Below are 25,196 nucleotides of genomic sequence, written 5' to 3'. Positions count from 1 at the left end.
TGTTATAGATATCATTATCTATTATATATTATGTCAGATATTATATATAACATTGTATCTATCACATATAATATATATCATAAGAATATATCATATAATATATTATATATTTATATTATATATTTATGTATTTATACATTATATTCTATATATAATACATTGTATGTTATATATAATACATTGTATATGATATATGATATATGACATATGATACATTATGCATTATGCATTATACATTATACATTATACATTATATATTATATATTATATATTATATATTATATATTATATATTATATATTATATATTATATATTATATATTATATATTATATATTATATATTATATATATATATTATATATTATATATTATATATTATATATTATATATTATATATCATATATCATATATCATATATCATATATTATATATCATATATCATATATCATATCCTGCCTTGCAGTCTGGCACAGCAAAGGTGCAGAAATCAGCAGAAATTCCCTTCCCTGACCCGATTCAGGCCCTGGGGAGATCCCGAGCGCAGCTGAAGGAGCTGAGCCCTCCCCAGCCTCTGCCTGTGCTGAGCCCTGGGCGTGTTTTTGTGACATAATTGGATCACTTGAGCTGTGTTTGCAGTGAAGGGGATGAAATTACCATCTGGAGGTTTGGGGGTTTTTTATTTTTCATCAGTGATGACCACAAATGAATAATGAGTCTGCAGAGCGGGTGAGCGGGATTGCTGTGGCGGCTCTGTGGGCTCTGTGTGGCGCCATCCTGGGGTGGGTTTGGTTCCTGGCTGTTGAAGGGAGGTGCCTGCACTGCCAGCTCAGCCTCCTTTGGCTTTGGGTGTCATATTTTGGATGTGATATTTCATATTCGCCCTTGCAGCCCTGGCCATTGCAGAGGGGGGCGGCGAGCCCAGGAATGCAGTGATGCGGTGCAATATTTATTTATTTCACGTTTTATTTATTTATTTATTTAGCAGATGGAGCTGGCTGCGCCCCCCGCTCCTGGGTGAGGAGCCAGAGGAGATCAATGAGCAGCTGAACTAAAGTTGGAAATGGCTTTTTTCCCCCAGAACAAAGAGTGTTCCACGGCCAGGGCTGGCTGCAGGGAGGAGCTGGGCAGGCCAACACTGGCACCCAGTGTGGGTGTGGGATCAGGGCAGCTCGGGCTGGTCCCACGCTGTGGTGTGTTCTTAAGTTCGTTAGTTTGCTCCCCCCATTTTCTGTTTTACTTCCTGCTGCTACCCTGCCAGTTAGGTTGCTATGGAAATGAAACTGCTCCTCCCTTGGTTTCTCTTATAAAGTGAAAGTTGTTTCCTCCTTGGGGTCAGTCAATCACTCTTTTTCTCCTCCCAGGTTTCGAGAATTTTCTTTTCTCTGGGAGGTATGGTTGGCTGTAGCCCCGGAGCCCCTCCTATGATTTATAACAGTTGGTTACTTTGGTATATCAGTTATGTTTCGTACCTCCAAATATGTATTTCTATTGGATAGCCGGGTTTCCCTGCCTTCTTCCCCCCTTTTCCCTTAAAACCCTCTCCTGCCCCTTGTTCGGGGCCATTTGCTGGGTGTTTCCCCTCCTTGTTGGTTCTTCTGTAATAAACCGACAGTTTACCCCCAGCAAGTGGTCGCCTCCTAATTCGTCTCTCACCGCGCTGCTCCGAGCTATCCCCCAGCTCAGCCCGAGGCCAAAGCCGCCGAGGGGGGCTGTTTTCTGATGCGCAGGGGCCCTGGCCTTCGCCCCTCACCAGACAGCCGGATTCCAGGGCCGTTCACGCCCCCGCGCAGTCCCACACTGAGCTTTGGGCGTGGAGGGACAGCTCTGACCTGCCCTGGTGTGACCGTGTCACAGGGGTCTGAGGGTGAGGATCTGACTCCGTGTTTCAGAAGGCTGATTTATTATTTTATGATATATATTACATTAAAACTATACTAAAAGAATAGAAGAAAAAATTTCATCAGAAGGCTGGCTAAGAATAGAATAGGAAGGAATGATAACAAAGCTCCTGTCTCGGACAGAGAGTCCAAGCCAGCTGACTGTGATTGGCCATTAATTACAAACATCCAACGTGGGCCAATCCCAGATGCACCTGTTGCATTCCACAGCAGATATCAATGTTTCATCAATGTTGCATTTTGTTCCTGAGCTCCAGCTTCTCAGGAGGAATCTAAGGATCCTAACTGATCTATATCTTCTCTTCTATGCTAACATCTATCATGTAATCTATCTATCTATCTTCTCTATCTATCTATCTATATCTATCTATCTATCTATCTATCTATCTGTCAGTCTATCTATCTATCTATCTATCTATCATCTATCATCTATCTATCATCTATCTATCTATCTATCATCTATCATCTATCTATCATCTATCTATCTTTTCTATATCTTTATCATATGTAATCTATTATCCTCATCTATCTATCTATCTATCTATCTACATCTATTCTATCCTATATATTGTTCTATTTATAAAGATTTTTTACAGGATCCACACTGGGCAGCACAAGGACATTTCCCCCTCTCTCCCAAGAGCCTGCCCGAAGCTACACCCCACATAGACCCTGAGTTTTATAACTTACAAAACTTTTATAGTTTTATTTGTTAAAGGGGTTAATTGTGCAATTCCAGCTCCAGGTGATGCAGTCCCACCCTCCCAGGTTGCTCCCCTCCATTCCCTGCTGTTTGCATTTTCTGGGCTGAAGCTGCAGCGGTGTCCTTGGTTCTGGGGCTGGAAATTGATTGTGGGACTGAGCTGTGAGGAGAACTCGCTAAAACACTTTATATGGAGCTCAGCATTAAGGTTTATATTATTAGGGTGTATAAAATGCAGTACAGAATCTGAAAAATATTAAAATTGAAATTTAAAGCATCAGTTTGGTGCCTGCTGTGATCTCCTGGTGCTGCACTTTTCCCACTCAGAGCAGTGAGAAGGTGTCTTTGTTTTACAGACAGGCTGAGGGTAGAAAAGTTCAGATACAGAGAGGGTGAAAGAAGCAATGGGAATAACCATAAATTCCATAGAAATTCCACTGATTGTCACTCACTCCAACTGTGCTGAATCCCTGGACTTGGAGGGAAAAATAAAAAGAGACACAAGGAAAAGAAAAAGGGGGATACATTGGGAGGGGGTCTGTGTTAGATTTGGGAAATCTGAACCTCTCAAATACCTCACCCAGGAAAGAGAGAAGGGAAATGGGATAAAAAGGAGGTTGCATCCTCTAAAAAATGTGAGAGAATTTCCCTGGGAAATTCTGATAAAAAAATCCTCTAAAAAATTTGAGAGACCTCAGGGAAATGCCCCATGGCCTCTCCTTTTATTGGAATAAAGTTCCAGGACTCCTCAGCCTCCTTTTTGGCCACAAACCTCTGGTGTTCGTGGATGGATTTTCCCCAACCTCTCCTCCCTGGGGAAAGGTTTTGGAGTCGCTCTGCAGCTGTTCAATGCCAGCTGAGTGGAGCTTTTAAACACACACTTAAAGCGTTGCTGCTCAGCAAAACAATTCAGCGCCTCCTTTAAATGGAGCTGAGCCTGAGTGTTGTGGCTCTGGAGGTTCAGGGGGATAAAACAGCACTGGGAGAGAAAAGGAACAACGGGAAGGATTCCACTGATTGGTGAATGGAAAACGAGATTTGATTTTGCAGATAAACTTTAGGTTTGCTGAGAAATGAAATTGGGCATTGGAAGGTGAAAGAAACAATGGGGAAGAAAAAGCCCTAAATTCTGTAAGAATTAGAAATTAAAAGGGAGGGTTGTACATTAGAGAGGGATCTTTGGGGTCAGGTGTTCTGGGGAGTCTGAACCTCTCAAGCAACTCAGAAATGGGGAAAAACCCCTAAATTCCATAAGAATTCAAAATTCAAAGGGAGGATTGTACATTAGAGGGGAATCTTTGGGATCAGGCGTTCTGGGAAGTCTGAACCTCTCAAGTACCTCAGAAATGGGGAAAAACCCCTAAATTCCATAGGAATTAAAAATTAAAAGGGAGGGTTGTACATTGGAAGGAAATCTTCTGTATCGGGCGTTTTGGGGAGTCTGAACCTCTCAAGCACCTCAGAAATGGGGAAAGAGAGAAGGGAAATGCAGCTGGGAAATTGGGATAAAAAGGAGGCTGCGTCCTCCAAAAATGTGAGTGGAATGCCCCATGGCCTCTGCCTTCATTTAAATAAAATTCCAGGACTTTTCTGTCCCCTTTTTGGCCACAAATCTCTGCTGTTTCCATATTAATCTGATTCTGATGAGGATTTAATCAAAGCCAAGCTCCTCCTCTCCCAGCCTCTGGAAATCCTTGGAAGTTGCTCAGAATTTGCTCAGGCACGTTCCAGAGAGGGAAATTGAAAACTTGAATTTCCAAAAAGGAAAAAAAATAAAAATCCACCCAAAAAGGGCCAGAACTACTCCCACAAACGAGATGGATGATGAACCATTATCCAAAAGTGACTTTCTGGCTGGTTTTTAGTGAACAGAGAAATATTGGAGAACGGGGGGAAAATGTAGTTTTCATTGAGTTTTATCTCTGGCTGTACTGGAAACAAATCACGGCACGAAAAGGAAAAAGGGATAAAATGAAATGAAAACCATCCCATTTATTTCCTTTGCTGTAGCAGACTCTGGACAGTTCTTGTGAAGATTAAAACTCTTCTGAACTGGAGCAGATTGGGCTCAAACACTGCTGAAATATCTCAGGCAGCCCTGGAGTATCCCTGGAGTATCCCTGGAGTATCCCTGGAGTATCCCTGGAGTATCCCTGGAGTTCTTGGCCCAAAATTTATGGATGGAGGATGAGAGGAAATGGTTCTGTGTGGATCCGCTCTCCACGTCCTCCATGGGCGCCCACTTAATTTTGGAATGGTGATGGAAATCTTGGATATTCCCTTAGAAATCTGGATGGTAGAAATCTGGATATTCCCTTTAAAAAATCTGATTTTCCCCTTGAATTTCTAAGATCCAGTGCAGGCTGGCTCATTAAGAGGCTCTCCTGTTGATTCCTGTGGATATCTTGATTTCCAATCCCCCCAAAAAATCCAGGAAAGGCAGGAAAACAGAAAAGAAGTTCAAAAAAATTTTTAAATGTTTTTTTCCCTTCTCCCCCCCTTTTTTTTTACCCTTTTAATGTTTTTTTTTCAATTTTCTTTCCCTTTTTTAATGTTTTTCCCTTTTCTTTCCCTTTTTTGTTTTCTTCCCTTTCTTTCCCTTTTCTTTCCCTTTTTTAATGTATTTTTCCCTTCCCCCCTTTTGTAATGCTTTTTCCCCTTTTATTCCCTTTGTTCCCCTTTTTTAATGTTTTTCTTCTTTTCTTTCCTTTTTTAATGTTTTTTTTTTTTCCCTTTTAAAATGTTTTCCCTTTTCCTTTTTAAATGTTTTTTCCCCTTTTCTTTCCCTTTTTAATGATTTTTTCCTTTTCCCCTTTTCTTTCTCTTTTTAATGGTTTTTCCCCCTTTTTAAATTGTTTTTTCCCCTTTTCCCCTTTTTGCATGTTTTTTTCCCTTTTTTCCCTTTCTTTCCCTTTTCAATGTTTTTTCCCCCTTTTTAATTTTTTTTCCCTTTTTTCCCCTTTCTTTCCCTTTTTAATGTTTTTTCCCCTTCCCCCCTTTTGTAATGCTTTTTCCCCTTTTATTCCCTTTTTTCCCCTTTTTTAAGATCTTTTCCCCTTTTCTTTCCCGCTTTAATGATTTTTTCCTTTTCCCCTTTTCTTTCTCTTTTTAATGGTTTTTCCCCTTTATTTAAATTTTTTCCTTTCCCCTTTCTTTCCCTTAGATTTTCTTTCCCTTTTTATGTTTTTTTCCCTTTTCCCCTTATTTTCCCTTTTAATGTTTTTTCCCTTTTTTCCCTTTTTAATGTTATTTTTTTTCCTTCTTTTCCCCTTTTCTTTCTCTTTTTAATGGTTTTTCCCCCTTTTTAAATTTTTTCCTTTTCCCCTTTTTATTTTTTTTTTTCCCCTTTTTAAATGTTTTTTTCCCCTTTCTTTTCAATGTCTTTCTTTCCCTTTTTAATGATTTTTTCCTTTTTCCCTTTCTTTCCCTTTTTAATGTTTTTTCCCCCTTTCTCCTTTTATTTTTTTTTTCCCTTTCTTTTAATGTTTTTTTTGTTTTTCCCTTTCTTTTCCCTTTTCCAATGATTTTTCTTTCCTCTTTTCCCCTTTTTAATGTTATTTCTTTCTTCCCTTTATTTTTCCCTTTTCTTTTTGTCCTTTATTTTTTTTTTTTAATGTTTTTTTTCCCTCTCCTTTCCCTTAGCTTCCCTAATGGAGTCACTTTGGGATGAGGCTGAGAGGCTGTCATGGGCTGGGACTGCGGCCAGGGATGCGTTTGAGTCACATCTAATGACTTAAAAACTCCGAATTAATTAGGAATGAACTGGAACGAGGAGGCTCAGCCTGACGGGCACCAGGCTGGGAAAGGCCCCTGGTGCTGGAAAATCGCACGGGATGAGGAGAAGTTGGGAGCAAAGGGATGGGGGTGAGGAATGGAGGTGGATGGGGGGAAGGTTCCGGGGTGGGTGAGCAGATCTGGGAGCTCGGGAGAGCAGGGGAAAGGGAGGGAAAATGAGAAACAGGGAGAAATGGGGGTGAAAAATGAGAGAAACAGGGAGAAAGGGATGAGAAACAGGGAGAAATGGGGGTAAAAATGAGAAAAAGGGAGAAAGCGAGGTAAAAAAAGAGAATGAGGGAGAAAGGGATAAGAAACAGGGAGAAAGGGGGGTAAAAAATAAGAAAAAGGGAGAAAGGGATGAGAAGCAGGGAGAAATGGGGGTAAAAATGAGAAAAAGGGAGAAAGGGAGGTGAAATGAGAAAAGGGAGAAATGGGTGAAAACAGGGAGAAAAGGAGGTGAAAAATGAGAGAAAAGGGGGAAATGGATGAGAAACAGTGAGAAATGGGGGTAAAAATGAGAATCAGGGAGAAAGGGAGGTGAAGAATGAGAATCAGGGAGAAATGGGGTTAAAAACATTAATCAGGGAGAAACGGAAGTAAAAAAATGAGAATCGGGGAGAAGTGGGGGTAAAAAATGAGAGAAAGGGAGAAATGGAGGTAAAAAATGAGAATCAGGAAAAAATGGATGAGAATCAGGGAGAAAGGGAGGTAAAACATGAGAAGCAGAGAGAAATGGGGGTAAAAATGAGAAATGGAGGTAAACAGGAGAATCAAGGAGAAATGGAAGAGAAACAGGGAGAAAGGGAGGTAAAGAATGAGAATCAGGGAGAAATGGGGTTAAAAACATTAATCAGGGAGAAACAGAAGTAAAAAAATGAGAATCGGGGAGAAGTGGGGGTAAAAAATGAGAGAAAATAATAATATATATAATAATATATAATGGATTACTTGTAATAAGTCATCCATTTTGTGACCATTTTGGTTCATCTTGGGTGCAGCCCTGGCTGGGCTCTTGTGCTGCCCAAGGTGGATCCATTCAGACCTTTTTTCTCCCTGCTTCTCATGTTTTACCCCCATTTCTCACTTCTTCTCATTTTTTACCTCCACTTCTCCCTGATTCTCATCCATTTTTTCCTGATTCTCATTTTTTACCCCCACTTCTCCCTTTCTCTCATTTTTTACCCCCACTTCTCCCTGATTCTCATTTTTTTACTTCCGTTTCTCCCTGATTAATGTTTTTAACCCCATTTCTCCCTGTTTCTCATTCTTTACCTCCCTTTCTCCCTGTTTCTCATTTTTACCCCCATTTCTCCCCGTTTCTTATCCCTTTCTCCCTGTTTTTCTCATTTTTCACCTCCATTTCTCCCTGTTTCTCATCCATTTCTCCCTTTTTCTCATTTTTCACCTCCCTTTCTCCCTTTTTCTCATTTTTACCCCCATTTCTCCCTGCTTCTCATCCCTTTCTCCCTTTTTCTCATTTTTCACCTCCCTTTCTCCCTGTTTCTTATCCATTTCTCCCTCATTCTCTTTTTTTACCTCCCTTTCTCCCTTTCTCTCATTTTTCCCCCATTTCTCCCTGTTTCTCATCCATTTCTCCCTGTTTCTCTCATTTTTACCCCCATTTCTCCCTGTTTCTCATTTTTTACCTCCCTTTCTCCCTGTTTCTCTTTCATTTCTCCTTGATTCTCCTGTTTACCTCCATTTCTCATTTTTACCCCCATTTCTCTCTGCTTCTCATGTTTTACCTCCCTTTCTCCCTGTTTTCTCATCCATTTTTTCCTGATTCTCATTTTTTACCCCCATTTCTCCCTGATTCTCACTTTTTACCTCCCTTCCTCCCTGATCCTCATGTTTTACCTCCATTTTCCCCTTTATCTTACTTTTTACCTTCTTCTCTCCCTTTCTCTCATTTTTTACCTTGTCCTTGTTCCCCGGCTGGAGCAGGAATTGTTTTGTCCCCCTACTCTGTGCACAGAGCTCACCATGCCCTGATACGAACCCCAGACCCACCCACCAAAGCAGCACAGAACCTGAGAAATATAAAAATTAATATAAATTTTATATTATTTTTATAATTTCTGCTCCATTTGCATATTAGAGTCCATTGTCCCATTCCAGCTTCAGCCCATCCAGTCCCATCCTTGTTTTTCTCTCTCCAACCCACGTTGTTTGTGCTCTTGGGGCTGAGATTTGGATCATTTGTCCTTGGTCCCCAGCTGGAGCAGGAATTGTTTTGTCTCCCTGCTCTGTGCACAGAGCTCACCATCCCCTGATATGAAGCTCAGACCCACACACTAAAGCAGCACAGAACCTGAAAAACATCAAAATCAATATAAATTTTATATTAATTTTATAATTTCTGCTCCATTTCCATATTAGAGTTCATTGTCCAGTTCCAGCTTTAGCCCATCTTTCTTGTTTTTCTCTCTTCAGCCCACGTTTGTGCTCTGGGCTGAGATTTGGATCATTTGTCCTCGGTCCCCAGCTGGAGCAGGAATTGTTCTGTCTCCCTGCTCTGTGCACAGAGCTCAGCACCCCTGATATGAACCCCAGACCCACCCACTAAAGCAGCACAGAACCTGAAAAATATCAAAATCAATATAAATTTTATATTAATTTTATATTAACTGAGGTATCAGTTTATTGCTGAGGAGGTGCCACCGGTGCACCAGGCCGTTGTCACCTCATGTCACAGCCGTGGTTCTGCTGGGTCTGGGCTGGCCTTGGGCACCCCCAGAGTGGCTCCTGTGCTGGGTCACCCTCAGGGTGACAGTGACACTGCAGGTGCACCAGGATAATCCCATTGCCTTTCCTCCGCCGTGAAATCAGATCAGCCTTTGGCAGCTGTTCAGGTGCGGACAAATGGAATAAACTGCTCGGAATTCATCATGGGAAGGAGCAGAAAATCAGCAACAGGGCCTTCCCTTCATCCCCACAAATCCCTGGGTGTACCCCCAACCCCTCTGGAGTCATTTTTGTCTCTCCATCAGCGGGAATTTGAAGATTTCCTGCACCTGGGTGATTTAAAAACCCCAATCCAAGCTCCCTGCAGCGACCCAGGGCAGTGGGGGGTTAATGCTGCTCCCCACAAAGCTGCTGCGGAGCGAGATCTGAAATGTGCAGGCAGCTCAGTGAAGCAGAATTTTAATCTGAGATCTGTTTCTCAAGTCTGATTTTAAGATCCCATGCAGGTCAGGGTTGTCTGATTCTTCACAGTTCATTAAGTAGAGAGCAGCTCGTGGTGGAGATTGACTTTTAAAAATGATGGATTTTTATTTATAGAGGAGTTCTACTCATTAATTTTAAGGGATGGAAGCATAAAAGCAGGAATGGGTTCATTAAAAAAAAGAAAAAAGTGACATTGGTAATTTAATTAAATTGGGGGTTTGAGGATCATTACAAGAAATGAAATGTTAGTTCTGGGCTGCTTTTCCACCTGCTTGGATTTGAGAGCAGAACCTGCCTGGGCAGGAAAATCTCCTGGTGGAGCTTCCCAGCTCCTTTGGGGGAGGATGGAAATAATGGCTTTGGGGGCCAGAAATGGGCTCAGGAGCTGGGATCTGCCCCTGCTGCTGCTTTGGGGGCTGGAGCCCCAAAACTGGGCTTGGGGACACTCAGGGGTGACCCGAGATCAGAGGGACACCTGAGAAACCCCAAAACTGGGCTTGGGGACACTCAGGGGTGACCTGTGACAATTCCCAGTCCCTAACCCAACCCTGCTTCCCTCTAATGGGTTATTCTTGATTATTCCATTGTTCCTGAGGGTTTACTCAACCCTGTGAAAATTCCCAGTCCCTAACCCAACCCTGCTTCCCTCAAATGAATTATTCTGTTTTCAATGACAATTATTCCATTTTTCCTAAAGATTTAGCTCAGCCTTGTGACAATTCCCAGTCTCTTACCCAACCCTGCTTCCCTCTAATGGATCATTGTTTTCAATGACAATTATTCCGTTTTTCCTGAGGATTTAGCTCAACCTTGTGACAATTCCCAGTCCCTAACCCAACCCTGCTTCCCTCAGATTGATCATTCTGTTTTCAATGACAATTATTCCATTTTTCCTAACGATTTACTCAACCCTGTGACAATTCCCAGTCCCTAACCCAACCCTGCTTCCCTCAAATGGATTATTCTTGATTATTCCGTTTTTCCTAAGGATTTAGCTTAGCCTTGTGAAAATTCCCAGTCCCTAACCCAGCCCTCCTTCCCTCAAATGCGTTATTCTCGATTATTCCGTTTTTCCTGACGCTTTACTCAATGCTGTGACAATTCCCAGTCCCTAACCCAACCCTGCTTCCTTCAAATGGATTATTCTGTATTCAATGACAATTATTCTGTTTTTCCTGAGGATTTAACTCAGCCCTGTGAAAATTCCCAGTCCCTAACCCAACCCTGCTTCCCTCTAATGGGTTATTCTTGGTTATTCCATTTTTCCTAAGGATTTAGCTCAGCCTTGTGACAATTCCCTGTCCCTAACCCAACCCTGCTTCCCTCTAATGGATTATTCTCGATTATTCCGTTTTTCCTGACGATTTACTCAATGCTGTGACAATTCCCAGTCCCTAACCCAACCCTGCTTCCTTCAAATTGATCGTTCTGTTTTCAATGATGATTATTCTGTTTTTCCTTAGGACTTACTTCAACCCTGTGAAAATTCCCAGTCTCTAACCCAACCCTGCTTCCCTCAAATTGATTATTCTGTTTTCAATGACAATTATTCCATTTTTCCTAAGGATTTAGGAAAAAAAATCAGCCTTTCAGCCTTGTGAAAATTCCCAGTCCCTAACCCAACCCTGTTTCCTTCAAATTGATTATTCTGTTTTCAATGACAATTATTCCATTTTTCCTAAGGATTTAGCTTAGCCTTGTGAAAATTCCCAGTCCCTAACCCAGCCCTCCTTCCCTCAAATGGATCATTCTGTTTTCAGTGACAATTATTTCGTTTTTCCTTAGGACTTACTTCAACCCTGTGAAAATTCCCAGTCCCTAACCCAACCCTGCTTCCCTCAAATGCGTTATTCTCGATTATTCTGTTTTTCCTGACGATTTACTCAACCCTGTGAAAATTCCCAGTCCCTAACCCAACCCTGCTTCCCTCTAATGGGTTATTCTTGGTTATTCCATTTTTCCTGACGATTTACTCAATGCTGTGACAATTCCCTGTCTCTAACCCAACCCTGCTTCCCTCAGATTGATCGTTCTGTTTTCAATGGTGATTATACTGTTTTTCCTTAGGACTTACCTCAGCCCTGTGACAATTCCCAGTCCCTAACCCAACCCTGCTTCCCTCTAATGGATTATTCCGTTTTTCCTGAAGATTTACTCAATGCTGTGAAAATTCCCTGTCCCTAACCCAACCCTGCTTCCCTCAAATGGGTTATTCTTGGTTATTCCATTTTTCCTAAGGATTTAGCTTAGCCTTGTGACAATTCCCTGTCCCTAACCCAACCCTGCTTCCCTCTAATGGATTATTCTCGATTATTCCATTTTTCCTGACGATTTACTCAATGCTGTGACAATTCCCAGTCCCTAACCCAACCCTGCTTCCCTCAAATGGATTATTCTGTATTCAACGATGATTATTCCATTTCTCCTGGTGATTTTCTCAACCCTGTGAAAATTCCCGGTCCGTAACCCAACCCTGCTTTTCTCAAAGATCGTTCTGTTTTCAATTATGATTATTCCATTTTTCCTGAGGATTTACCTGGACCTGTGAAAATTCCCAGTCCCGAACCCAACCCTGCTTCCCTCAAATGGATTATTCTGTTTTCAATGACAATTATTCTGTTTTTCCTTAGAACTTACTTCAACCCTGTGAAAATTCCCTGTCCCTAACCCAACCCTGCTTCCCTCTAATGGGTTATTCTTGGTTATTCCATTTTTCCTAAGGATTTAGCTTAGCCTTGTGAAAATTCCCAGTCCCTTACCCAACCCCGCTTCCCTCTAATGGATTATTCTGTTTTCAACGATGATTATTCCATTTCTCCTGGTGATTTTCTCAACCCTGTGACAATTCCCAGTCCCTAACCCAACCCTGCTTCCCTCAGATTGATCATTCTGTTTTCAATGACAATTATTCCATTTTTCCTAACGATTTACTCAACCCTGTGACAATTCCCAGTCCCTAACCCAACCCTGCTTCCGTCAGATTGATCGTTCTGTTTTCAGAGATGATTTTTCCGTTTTCCCTGCGGACTGGGCTCACTGCCTGTGCCTTCCCTTGCAGCCCTGCCCAGCCACACGTGCGGGAACCCGGGGCGGCTGCGGAACGGGGTGCAGCAGGGCACCACCTTCAGCATCGGGGACAGGGTCAGGTACAGCTGCAACCCCGGCTTCTTCCTGGAGGGCCACGCGCTGCTCACCTGCCAGGCCAGCTCGGGACACGGAGCCTCCTGGGATTTCCCTCTGCCCGTCTGCAGAGGTGAGGAGAAACCCCCGGGAAATGGGGGCTGAGGTGGCTGGGGTGGGGTATTGGGGTTTGAAAGGGTTAAAACCCAACTCTTAAGAACCAACTCTTAAAAATTAACCCTTAAAAAGCAACCCTTAAAAACCAACTCTTAAAAAGCAGCTCTTAAAAAGCAACCCTTCAAAATCAACCCTTAAAACCGACCAGTAAAAATTAACCCTTAAAAAGCAACCCTTAAAAACCAACTCTTAAAAAGCAGCTCTTAAAAATTAACCCTTAAAAACCAAGCCTTAAAAACCATCTCTTAAAAAGAAGTCCTTAAAAACCAAGCCTTAGAAATCAACCCTTGGAAATCAACCCTTAAAAACTAACCCTTAAAAAGCAACCCTTAAAATCAACCCTTAAAAACCAACCCTTAAAAACCAACCCCTTAAAAGCATTTCTTGAAAAGAAATCCTTAAAAACCAAGCCTTAGAAATCAACCCTTAAAAACCAACCCTTAAAAACTAACCCTTAAAAACCAACCCCTTAAAAAGCATTTCTTAAAAAGAAATCCCTAAAAACCAACCCTTGGAAATCAACCCTTAAAAATCAACCCTTAACAACTAACCCTTAAAAAGCAACCCTTAAAAATTCTCTTAAAAATTAACCCTTAAAAAGCAACCCTTAAAAACCAACTCTTAAAAACCAAGCCTTAAAAACCATCTCTTAAAAAGAAGTCCTTAAAAAGCAACCCTTAAAATCAACCCTTAAAAATTAACCCTTAAAATGAACCCTTAAAAACTAACCCTTAAAAAGCAACTCTTAAACAGCATCTCTTAAAAAGAAATCCTTAAAAACCAAGCCTTAGAAATCAACTCTTCAAAATCAACCCTTAAAAACTAACCCTTAAAATTAACCCTTAAAAAGCAACCCTTAAAAACTAACCCTTAAAAAGCAACCCTTAAAAAGAAACCCTTCAAAACTGACCTTAAAAAACAACCGTTAAAAACCAACTCTTAAAAACCAACCCCTTAAAAAGCATTTCTTAAAAAGAAATCCCTAAAAACCAACCCTTGGAAATCAACCCTTAAAAACTAACCCTTAAAAAGCAACCCTTCAAAAACAACCTTAAAAACCAACCCTTAAAATGCATTTCTTAAAAGGAAATCCTTAAAAACCAAGCCTTAGAAATCAACTCTTCAAAATCAACCCTTAAAAACTAACCCTTAAAACTAACCCTTAAAAAGCAACTCTTAAAAAGAAACCCTTCAAAACTGACCTTAAAAAGCAACCCTTAAAAACCAACCCTTAAAAAGCATTTCTTAAAAAGAAATCCTTAAAAACCAACCCTTAGAAATCAACCCTTAAAAATTGACCCTTAAAAACTAACCCTTAAAAATCAACCCTTACAATTAACCCTTAAAAAGCCACCGTTGAAAACCAGCTCTTAAAAACTAACCCTTAAAAAGCATCTCTTTTAAAGAAATCCTTAAAAACCAACCCTTAGAAATCAACCCTTAAAAACTAACCCTTAAAAAGCAACTCTTAAAAACCAAACCTTCAAAATCAACCCTTCAAAATCAACCCACACAAAACCAATCCTCAAAACCCAACCCTTAAAAACCAGCCCTTAAAAACCAACTCTTAAAAAGAAACCCATAAAAACCAATCCTCAAAAACCAACCCTTCAAAACCAAATGTGGTGGCTTTAGTTGAAACCAGAAGAAATGTTAGAAATCATAACCCAGCCCCTACCCAACAACTGATAAAAAAACCTAAAAAAAACCCAAAAAAGAGCCCAGCCCCACAAAAACAAAACCCAAATTATGTTACCTCTTAACCCAACCAGAAGAAAAATAAGAAGTTCCCAAGTATCTTTCATCTTTAACACATATTTTTTCACAAAAGCAGATACAACTTTCTAGTAACTAAAAGCTTTGCATCACTTCCATAAATATCTCCCATACAAAACCAAAACCACCAACCCTTAAAAAGGAACTCTTAAAAAACAGCTCCTAAAAATCAACCCTTAAAAACCAGCCCTTAAAAACCAGCCCTAAATGGGAAAGCAAACCTGGTGTGGTTGTTGGGTTTTGGGTTGTGGTTGTTGGGTTTTGGGTTGTGGTTGATGGGTTTTGGGTTGTGGTTGATGGGTTTTGGGTTGTGGTTGTTGGGTTTTGGGTTGTGGTTGTTGGGTTTTGGGTTGTGGTTGTTGGGTTTTGGGTTGTGGTTGATGGGTTTTGGGTTGTGGTTGTTGGGTTTTGGGTTGTGGTTGATGGGTTTTTGATGGGTTCCTCAAGGCTGTTGGGTTTTGGGGGAATAATGGGAAGGTTGTGAAGGGCTTGGGGTGTTGGGAATGGGGCACAGCTGCTTTAGCTGCAGTTTCTTAGTCCCTGGACAATTCAATTCAATTTAAAAAATAAAATTAAGTGGGGAAAAAAAATTCCAATTTTACAGGTGGCAGGACAAAGGGGGATGGCTTTAAACTGAAAGAGAGTGGGTTTAGATTAAATATTAGGAGGAAATTCCTCCCTCTGAGGAATTGGGATTGATTTCCTGGAGAAGCTGTGGTTGCTCCATCCCTGGAAATGTCCAAGGCCAGGTTGGAGCAACCTGGGATTGTGGAAAATGTCCCAGCCCATGGAATGGGGTGAAAGGAGATGACCCTGAAGCTCCAAACCAACCATGATCCCATGATTATCCCGAAAATCAAGCCTGCAGGTTTTCCAGCTCAAACCCTGGAAATGGGAATATTTTCTGCTTCCCAGAGCCAGATTCCCTCTCCTGTGGCACATCCCAGAGTGGCTGCAGTGCTGAGCTGCAGGAAAGGTTTATACTGAACAATTTATACAGAAAAAAATATACTGAAAATTTATACTGAAAAATTTATACTGAAAAAATGTATACTGAAAAAATTTATACTGAAAAATGTATACTGAAAAAATTTATACTGAAAATTGTATACTGAAAAAATTTATACTGAAAAAATTTATACTGAAAATTTATACTGAAAAATGTATACTGAAAAAATTTATACTGAAAAAATGTATACTGAAAATTTATACTGAAAAATGTATACTGAAAAAATTTATACTGAAAAAATTTATACTGAAAAATGTATACTGAAAAATGTATACTGAAAAAATTTATACTGAAAAATGTATACTGAAAAATGTATACTGAAAAAATTTATACTGAAAAAATTTATACTGAAAAATGTATACTGAAAAAATGTATACTGAAAAAATTTATACTGAAAATTTATACTGAAAAATGTATACTGAAAAATGTATACTGAAAAAATTTATACTGAAAAATGTATACTGAAAAAATGTATACTGAAAAAATTTATACTGAAAAAATTTATACTGAAAATTTATACTGAAAAATGTATACTGAAAAAATTTATACTGAAAAAATTTATACTGAAAAAATTTATACTGAAAATTTATACTGAAAAATGTATACTGAAAAAATGTATACTGAAAAAATTTATACTGAAAAAATTTATACTGAAAATTTATACTGAAAAATGTATACTGAAAAAATGTATACTGAAAAAATGTATACCGAAAAAATGTATACTGAAAAAATTTATACTGAAAAATGTATACTGAAAAAATTTATACTGAAAAAATGTATACTGAAAAAATTTATACTGAAAAAATTTATACTGAAAATTTATACTGAAAAATGTATACTGAAAAAATGTATACTGAAAAATGTATACTGAAAAAATTTATACTGAAAAAATTTATACTGAAAAAATGTATACTGAAAAAATTTATACTGAAAAATGTATACTGAAAAAATGTATACTGAAAAAATTTATACTGAAAACATTTATACTGAAAATTTATACAGAATTTATATGAAGAATTTATACAAAGAATTTTATACTGAAACCAATTCCCAACTTCCTGCCAGTTTAAGGGCAGGGAAGCTTCAACATTCCTTTATCAGTTCAGCCTTGCTAATTGTGCTCCCGGGGGGCTGGGGAGTGTGTAAACACACAAATATCTGTGTTCTTCCACCAAAACCATTTGCTGCTGCTCCTGAAGTCTCTTCCCCTCCATTCCCTGTGCACTTGAGCAGAGCATCTCCTATCGATTGCTTTTATTGACTCTGCCCCAGCGATCAATCAGCCCCTGGGCCGTGGAGCGGCGCCTTCAAGTGAGCAAATATTGGTGCTCGGGGTGTTTGTAATGCTCCCGTGTGTGGGATCTCAGGATCTCAGTCCTGAGGTGCCGAGCCACCGAGACCACCCTTGGGGGGCTCGGGAGTCCTGGAATGTTCCAGAAGTGTCTGGTGGCTGGACTTTGACCCTACACAGGAGACGACACCTGTATGAGGACAGGAGGGTTTCACCGGGGTGAATGGCGAAGGGATTGGTTAATTAAAGAGTGAAACACAGGGTTTAGGATTTCTGTACAGGGGGGTTTAGAGGAGTAAGATGGAGGAATTGGGGTGTGTCCTGTCCTCCTTCTTCTTCCTCTTCTCCTCCATCTTCTTTGGTGATGGTGGCACTTTTGGATTGGTTATTACTGAGAGTGCACCGAGTTATAAGAATAAATGGTATTGGGGAAAAATGATAAATATTGTACACGTAACAATGGGTATAAAGATAGGTGACCGCCCGGAGGGCAGCACAGTGTGCTCATGGCTGGCTGCTGAGCAGAGCTCTGTCGGGCTGAAAGAAAATCTTTTAGATAAACAATTAATAAACATAAAAACAGAAAGAAGAACTGAAGCCTCTTCTCGTCCTTCGATACGCGGGCTGCCCCAAGGCCACCTCGGGCCTTTCCAGGCCCCTCAAACAGCCGAGATAAACCGGACACCCTTGGAAGGGTTGCAGGTGCAGAGGTGTGTTGTGACTGTCATCGGGGTTTTTTTGGTTATTTCCCTGCTGGTTTGGGGTCAGGAGTGTTTAGGGGAAGGCTCAGAGTGATTTGAGAGAGTCCTGCTTATTCCTGGTGTTTTTTATGATCGATTATGATGCTTTTCTCCAAATTAAGATGGTCTCTGCCAATTTTATAATACTTTTTTTAAAATTTAATTTTATTTTTTGAGTTTCACTGGAGGTGAAAATACAGAATCAAAGGATGTGGGATCGTTGATTCCAGCTCCTGGCCCTGCACAGACACCCCAAAACCCCACCTTGAGAGTGGTGTCCAAACATTCCTGGAGCTCTGGCAGCCTTGGGAATGTTCCCATTCCCTGGGCAGTGCCCAGCACCCTCTGGGGGAAGAACCTGCCCCTAAATCCATCCTGATATTCCATCAGGAGGAGCTGCAGCCCCTCTGAGCTCTGCCCTCGCTCTCCTCCTCTCTCAGCTGCCCCTCCACCATTCCTGGCCCTCCTCTGGACCTTCTAAAAGATGAAATTCCCTGAAATTCCACCTTGAGAACGGGCAAAGCAGCACCTTGGTAGGAGAAAAGGGAATTCCCTGCCTGCAGGGAGCAGCCCTCTGCTCTGACAGCATTTCCCAGAGTCTCCTCCTTGCCCAGCTTCGCTCAGCATTTGTGGAGGAAACCCCAGGGAGGGAGGGATTAATCCTGACCCCAGCTGGTGCTGGAGCTGAGGGCTGGCACCATTTCCATTGCTGAGATCCCCTCTCCAGCTGGAGGAAAAGCCCAGCTTTGCGTTTCCACCCTGAAGTGCCAAACTCGTGTTTGATTTCAATGCTGCCCTTCCAGCCTGGAGCCCAGCGCTGGGGCTTGGTGGCACCTGAGCTGCTCCAGGGAGGAGGAGGAGGATCCAGGGAATGGCTCCAAGGGCAGCACAAAATCTGCTTTTCAGCTGCTCTGGTGGAGCTGTGCCTGCAGCTGAGTTTGCATCCAGGATTCCTGGTGAAGGCTGGGCCAGAACAGAGGCTGGGCAGAGCTAAAGAATAAATCAGGGAGGATAAAGGCCTCAATGGATCCACCTTGGGCAGCACAAGAGCCCAGCCAGGGCTGCACCCAAGGTGAACCAAAATGGTCCCAAAATGGACACTTGGTCATGAAGTCTCTCACTTTTATAAGTTCTGCTCCATTTGCATATTGGAGTTAATTGTCCAATTATAGCTTGAGGTTATGAAGTCCCATCCTTGTTTTTCTCTCTCCAGCCCACGTTGTTTCTGCTCTTGGGCTGAGATTTGGATCATTTGTCCTTGGTGCCCGGCTGGAGCAGGAATTGTTTTGTCTCCCTGCTCTGTGCACAGAGCTCACCATCCCCTGATGTGAAGCTCAGACCCACACACTAAAGCAGCACAGAACCTGAAAAACACAAAAGCCAAACCTGAGGCATCATCTCCATCCTGAAGAGTGGGCAGTGACCCCTCCCCTGCCCAAAAAGGGGTTTGGCTGTGTCTTGGTTTGGGAAAAGGAGGCTGCTAAGGAAGGCAGGAGCCTCCCCTGAGATGGAGAATGTGAACCCTCCCCACCCCTCTGAATTGCTATAAATTTTAAATTAAGGGGCTCTCAGGCAAAAATATGGGAGCAGGAAATAACAGTTCTTTAATAGGGAAGAAAATAAAAGGATAAAATAAACAATGCAGTGAACTAAACCAGCACTGGCAGAGTCAGAACCCAACCTGACACCCTGTGGGTCAGGCTGTTGGCAGCAGTGCCATTGGAATTGTGGCTCAGCCCTCCTGCAGTGTCAGGGCTGGTTCTGCTGGAGCAGGGATCCTGGAGAAAGGTGCAGTCTCTGCCTCTGGAGATCCAGGGCCAGAGGCAGCTGCTGTTCCTCTGGGCAATCCAGTGCAGAAGCCGTGCTGGTGTTCCAGAATCTCCAGATTCTATCCGGGTAGGAATGTTTGAAATCTCAGATTATATCTGGGTAGGAAGGTTTGAAACCTCCAGATTCTATCTGGGTAGGAATGCTTGAAATGTCCAGTTTTCATCCAGGTAGGAATGTTTGAAATCTCCAGATTCTATCCGGGTAGGAATGTTTGAAATCTCAGATTATATCCGGGTAGGAATGTTTGAAATCTCAGATTCTATCCGGGTAGGAATGCTTGGCTCCTCCCCCTGGGCTCCCATCTCCCAATGGGATGCTGTAGTTCTTATCAGCCATGCAGGGACATTCAGTAGCTGTTATCAGCAGGTGTCTCCCCAGTTGTGGAAGAGATAAGGAAAACTGCCCAATGAACAGAAGACAACTGCCATACAGATGGTGGTAAACAGAGTACAATTTGCTGATAAGCAGAATACAATTCTGATGGTAATTAGAATACAGTTCTGATGGTGAACAGAATACAATTTTCTTGGCAATCCAGGACAGGCTGGGACTTTGGGCTGGACTTTGGGAGCTTTGGGCACCCAGGGCTCACGCTGGCCTTTGTTTCAGCTGACGATGCCTGTGGAGGGACCCTGCGGGGCCAGAGCGGGATCATCTCCAGCCCCCACTTCCCCCTGGAGTATGGCAACAATGCAGACTGCACCTGGACCATCCTGGCCGAGCCTGGCGACACCATTGCCCTGGTGTTCATGGATTTCCAGCTGGAGGATGGATATGATGTTCTGGAAGTTGCTGGCACGGAGGGATCCTCGCTCTGGTAGGTTCCTGCTGGGTTCGTCCCTTGTAGGGTGGTGCCTTGTGGGGTGCTCATGGTCTGTGTGGGCACAGCCAAACTTCACAGGGGGCTCAGAGGGAGAAGTTTGGGCCTGAAAGAGGGGAAATTGCCAATTATTCCCCGTGGTTTCCTTCTGGAACTTGGGATTTGCTTGGCAAACTCTGCAGTGAGCATTGGCTGCTCTGAGTCCTGATGTCTGCAATGAGAGTCGTGGTGTGGCTGGGTGTGGGATCTCAGCACCTCAGGACTGAGGTGTCACCGAGAGCACCCTTGGGGGGCTCGGGAGTCCTGGAATGTTCCAGAAGTGTCTGGGGCTGGACTTTGATCCTACACAGGAGACGACACCTGTATGAGGACAGGAGGGTTTCACCGGGGTGAATGGTGAAGGGATTGGTTAATTAGAGGGTGAGACACAGGGTTTAGGATTTCTGTACAGGGGGGTTTAGAGAAGTAAGATGGAGGAATTGGGGCGTGTCCTGTCCTTCTTCTTCTTCTTCTTCTCCTCCATCTTCTTTGGTGATGGTGGCACTTTGGGATTGGTTATTACTAAAAGTGCACCGGACAATAAGAATAAAAAGGATTGGGGAAAAATGATAAATATTGTACACGTAACCATGGGTATAAAGATAGGTGACTGTCCGGAGGGCAGCAGAGTGTGCTCATGGCTGGCTGCTGAGCAGAGCTCTGTCGGGCCGAGAGAAAATCTTTTAGATAAACAATTAATAAACATAAAGACCGAAAGAAGATACGCGGGCTGCCCAAAGGCCACTCTGGCCCTTCCAGGCCCTTCAAACAGCCGAAAACCGGACAGCTGGGTAGAAAAAAATATTTAAAAATAAAAAAACCCAAACAAAATCACCCAACCTCTGAGAACCCCTCAAACCCTGCCACACTCAAACCCTGGCTTTGTTAAATGTTCTGATGATTGCTAAACCCGTTGGTGTTGATGAATTTCTGGAAATGTTTCACCAGATCCACTTGTCCCTGGGAAAGGGGGCAGAATTCCAGCCCCCTTCTCATCCCAGGGGTTGCCTGGAAAATTCTCTCAGAAATATTGCTTGGATTTGGGATAAAAGCCAATATTTCCAATGTTCAGGAGCTGCCCCAGTGTTCTGAAGGCAAGGGGAAATAAGGAACTGCAGAGGGAATTTGATGTGTTCCTCCTGTTGGTTTGATAGCAAAGGACACGGTGATCACCTTCAAAGGGTTAAAAGCCCTGACTGGCAGCAAGTGGAAGGTCCTGGAAGTTGGATTTAAACCCAGCACCCCTCTGGAAGGGAAGAATGAAGCTTTTGTAATAATCAGGTGTTGCCTGGGATTATCAGCAGCGAGTTAAATTGTGATTATTCGTGAGGATCCTGTTGCAAATCCCATTTATTTGAGTGATTTATCCTGGCTGGCAATTCTGAGGGAACAGCACTGGAGTGTTTAGGGTGTATTGATGGGAGGGAAGTTGCCATTTACCACGTCCCAATTGTTTACTGTTCCCAGGCCCCTTTGGAAAATTAGATGTTGCTGTTTGATGAAAAAAAGCCCCGGCTGGTTTTATTAGAATGCATTAATATTTTAGGGCACTGGTGGTTCGTAAGCACTCAGCTGTGCTGGCTGGGAAGATGGATGGAGCTGGTTAAAAAACATTATTCAGCCTGGAGGTGTTGCCAAAGCAGAGCTGTGTCTTGTCATGTCAAAAAATAAAACAAAGCCTGGCAGAGGGAACCTGCTGGAAAAAATAAAATAAATTAATTAATAAAATTAATAAACTCCTCGTAAATACAGCAGGGAAAAAAAAAAATACTTTAAATTGTGGGGAATGTAAGCCTGGCTTTGAGCTGAGCCTGTAGGTCACACACAGTGCTTAAAACTGAGATTAAAAACTGGTTTAAGTTTTACACTTTGTCACTCTGGGGCTCGTTGGAGGGAGAAGTGATGGATTTGCATCCCTGCTCCCCTCCAGTGTCCATTGCTGCATCCCTGGGGCTGCCTCTCCTCCCACACCTTTCCCTGGCTGAGCTCAGCCCTTTTTGGGATCCCCTGGCCCCAGCAGCAGGAATTCCCTTCTGGCAGAAACTGTTCCTGCTTTTGTGCTGCATCCCTGAATTTCCCATCCCTGAATTTCCCATCCACGAATTTCACATCCCTGAATTTCCCATCCTTGAATTTCCCATCCCCGAAACTCCCATCCCCAAATTTCACATCCCTGAATTTCACATCCCTGAATTTCCCATCCCTGAATTTCCCATCCCTGAATTTCCCATCCCTGAATTTCACATCCTTGAATTTCCACATCCCCGAATTTCCCATCCCCGAATTTCCACATCCCCAAATTTCCCCATCCCTGAATTTCCCATCCTTGAATTTCCCATCCTTGAATTTCCCATCCCCGAATTTCCACATCCCCAAATTTCCCCATCCCTGAATTTCCCATCCATGAATTTCCCATCCCTGAATTTCCACATCCCCGAATTTCCCATCCCTGAATTTCCCCATCCCCGAATTTCCCATCCCTGAATTTCCCATCCCCGAATTTCCCATCCCCGAATTTCCATCCCCAAATTTCACATCCCCAAATTAATTTCCCATCCCCGAATTTCCCATCCCCAAATTTCCCCATCCCTGAATTTCCCCATCCCCAAATTTCCCATCCCCGAATTTCCCATCCCTGAATTTCTATCCCCAAATTTCACATCCCCAAATTAATTTCCCATCCCCGAATTTCTATCCCCAAATTTCCCCATCCCTGAATTTCCCCATCCCTGAATTTCCCCATCCCTGAATTTCCCATCCCCGAATTTCCCATCCCCGAATTTCCACATCCCCGAATTTCCACATCCCCGAATTTCCCATCCCCGAATTTCCATCCCCAAATTTCCCATCCCCAAATTTCCCCATCCCTGAATTTCCCATCCCAGAATTTCCCATTCCTCAGTTTCCCACCCCTGAATTTCCCATCCCCAAATTTCCCATCCACACGAGCCAGCCCCAGCCCCTTCCAGGCCATCTCATTTCTCATTCCTGAAGGAAACTTTGCAGTCCCACAAGTGGAATTGCAAAGAAGTCTTGTTTGGAATTTCATCTCTCCGAGCTGGCCCGGTAATTAAATTCAGATGAGTCAGTTCTCAATAATTTTTGCCCGTAGGGGGAAAAAAACCTGGTGGTTCTGTCTCATCTTTAACCATGCTGATGTGATTCAGCAGGAAAAGAGAGCTCAAACCCCTTTTTCCCTCTTCTGCCTATGAAAAAAAAACGGATTTTAATTATTGGTAATAGGGCAGAGAGACTCGCAGTCAATTCTCCTGAAGCCTCTCACAGCTGAATATTTCAAATATTTCATTTTCTGAGCATTCTGAGTAGTTTTAGTCATGGCCAGGGCTGGGCACAAATAAACAAAATTCAATTTCATCAGGAGGATAATTCCTGTGTGTTTCCAAGCTAGGGAATGGCACCTAATGATGATATTTATGAGCCCATTAACTCAGCACTTCAAGTAACCTTGACTTGACCTGCTCTTAGAAAAACCTGCATTACCATTCACCCTCCCAGCTTTAAAAATGGATATTTTTTTTTTGGGTTTCTTTTTTATGAGCCAGCTTGCTTTAAGTGCCTTCCCATTGATCCCACATGCTGGAGAATCCTGAGCTGGGTTTCCTTTGCTCCCCAACCTGTTGGATGTGAATCCTGCAGGAAGAATTCCAAGGGAGCAGTTTTGAGGCAGATTAATAAAATCACACTTTTACAGCTCTTACAGCCAGATTTTGGGCCCAGATTGCCTTGAGAGGAGAAAAATAAAATCCTAAAAGCAGGAAAGGGGAAGGAGCAGGGTGGGATGAGCCTGTGGGGTGGTTGCTTTAATAACAAGGTTTTCCAGATATTTTATATCCATGGATGGGAGGGAGGGACTGGGATTTTCATTGGGAATTGTCTCTCATCTGTCTGGATGTTCTGGAGCTTCAGGAGATGTTTCTGATTGGAAAATTTAGGTGGGAAATTCACTTTTAGGATGGAGAGGGTTGCTTTCATAACGAGGTTTTCCAGACCTTTGATGTCCATGGTGTTTTTTGGATGGGGTGGAAGAGACTGGGATTTTCATTGGGAATTGTCTCTGATCTGTCTGGGATGTTTTGGAGCTCCTGGAGATGCTTCTGATTGGAAAATTTATACTTTTAGGATGGAGAAGGTTGCTTTAATAATGAGGCTTTCCAGATCTTTTCTATCCATTGTGTTTTTTGGATGGGAGGGACTGGGATTTTCATTGGGAATTGTCTCTGATCTGCCTGGGATGTTCTGGACCTTCAGGAGATGTTTCTGATTAGAAAAATTGTTTAAATTTATTTTAAAAACTTTTAGGATGGAGGTGGTTGCTTTAATAATGAGGCCTTCCGGATATTTCATATCCATGGTGTTTTTTGGATGGGGTGGGAGGGACTGGGATTTTTCATTGGGAATTGTGCTGCTGTTGCTGTGCCGTGGGCTTCAGATCACAGAATGCTCTGAAGCCTTTTTGGGGTTTATTTTAGGAAAGTTGCATCAGCTGTCACATTGCCCCAGTGCCTCCCACTCCTTGAGCCTTTCCCTGTCATTCCCCCTGGGATCCAGTTTCTGCTCCTTGATTTTCTCTTGATCATCCCATGCTGAGGGGATGTGGTGGGAGAAGCAGGGCTGCAAGTGAGGAGCAGCCAAATCCCGGGAGTTTATTCCTGTCTGAGTTCAGTTCCTCCCCCTCAGTGCCTCGTCTTCCTTTTGCCTCTCCAACCTTGGCGCTGCATTTTCTTCCCTTGCACAAAATCCTTTTTTTTTCTCTGTTTTTTTTTTTTTTCCATTTCATTTGTGTAAAATTCCTTTTGGCTTCGTGCTGTGATTCCCTGCAAAAGGAAC

At 42.4% G+C, this 25,196-nt stretch overlaps 1 protein-coding gene across 2 annotated transcripts in view; it reads left to right on the top strand.

The window, feature by feature from the left end:
- The window catches only part of CSMD2 (CUB and Sushi multiple domains 2), a 347,705-nt gene that overhangs the window by 79,559 nt on the left and 242,950 nt on the right, over positions 1-25,196 (top strand). For both annotated transcript variants that reach the window (XM_064731593.1, XM_064731594.1), the window contains 2 exons: positions 12,605-12,799; positions 20,099-20,306. In XM_064731593.1, coding sequence (XP_064587663.1) covers positions 12,605-12,799; positions 20,099-20,306 — 403 coding nt within the window. The remainder of the gene's footprint in view (positions 1-12,604; positions 12,800-20,098; positions 20,307-25,196) is intronic.

Source organism: Zonotrichia leucophrys, chromosome 23, assembly GCF_028769735.1.
Source record: "Zonotrichia leucophrys gambelii isolate GWCS_2022_RI chromosome 23, RI_Zleu_2.0, whole genome shotgun sequence".
In the NCBI taxonomy this organism is placed as follows: domain Eukaryota; kingdom Metazoa; phylum Chordata; class Aves; order Passeriformes; family Passerellidae; genus Zonotrichia; species Zonotrichia leucophrys.
This window is presented reverse-complemented; position numbering and strand designations above follow the sequence as displayed.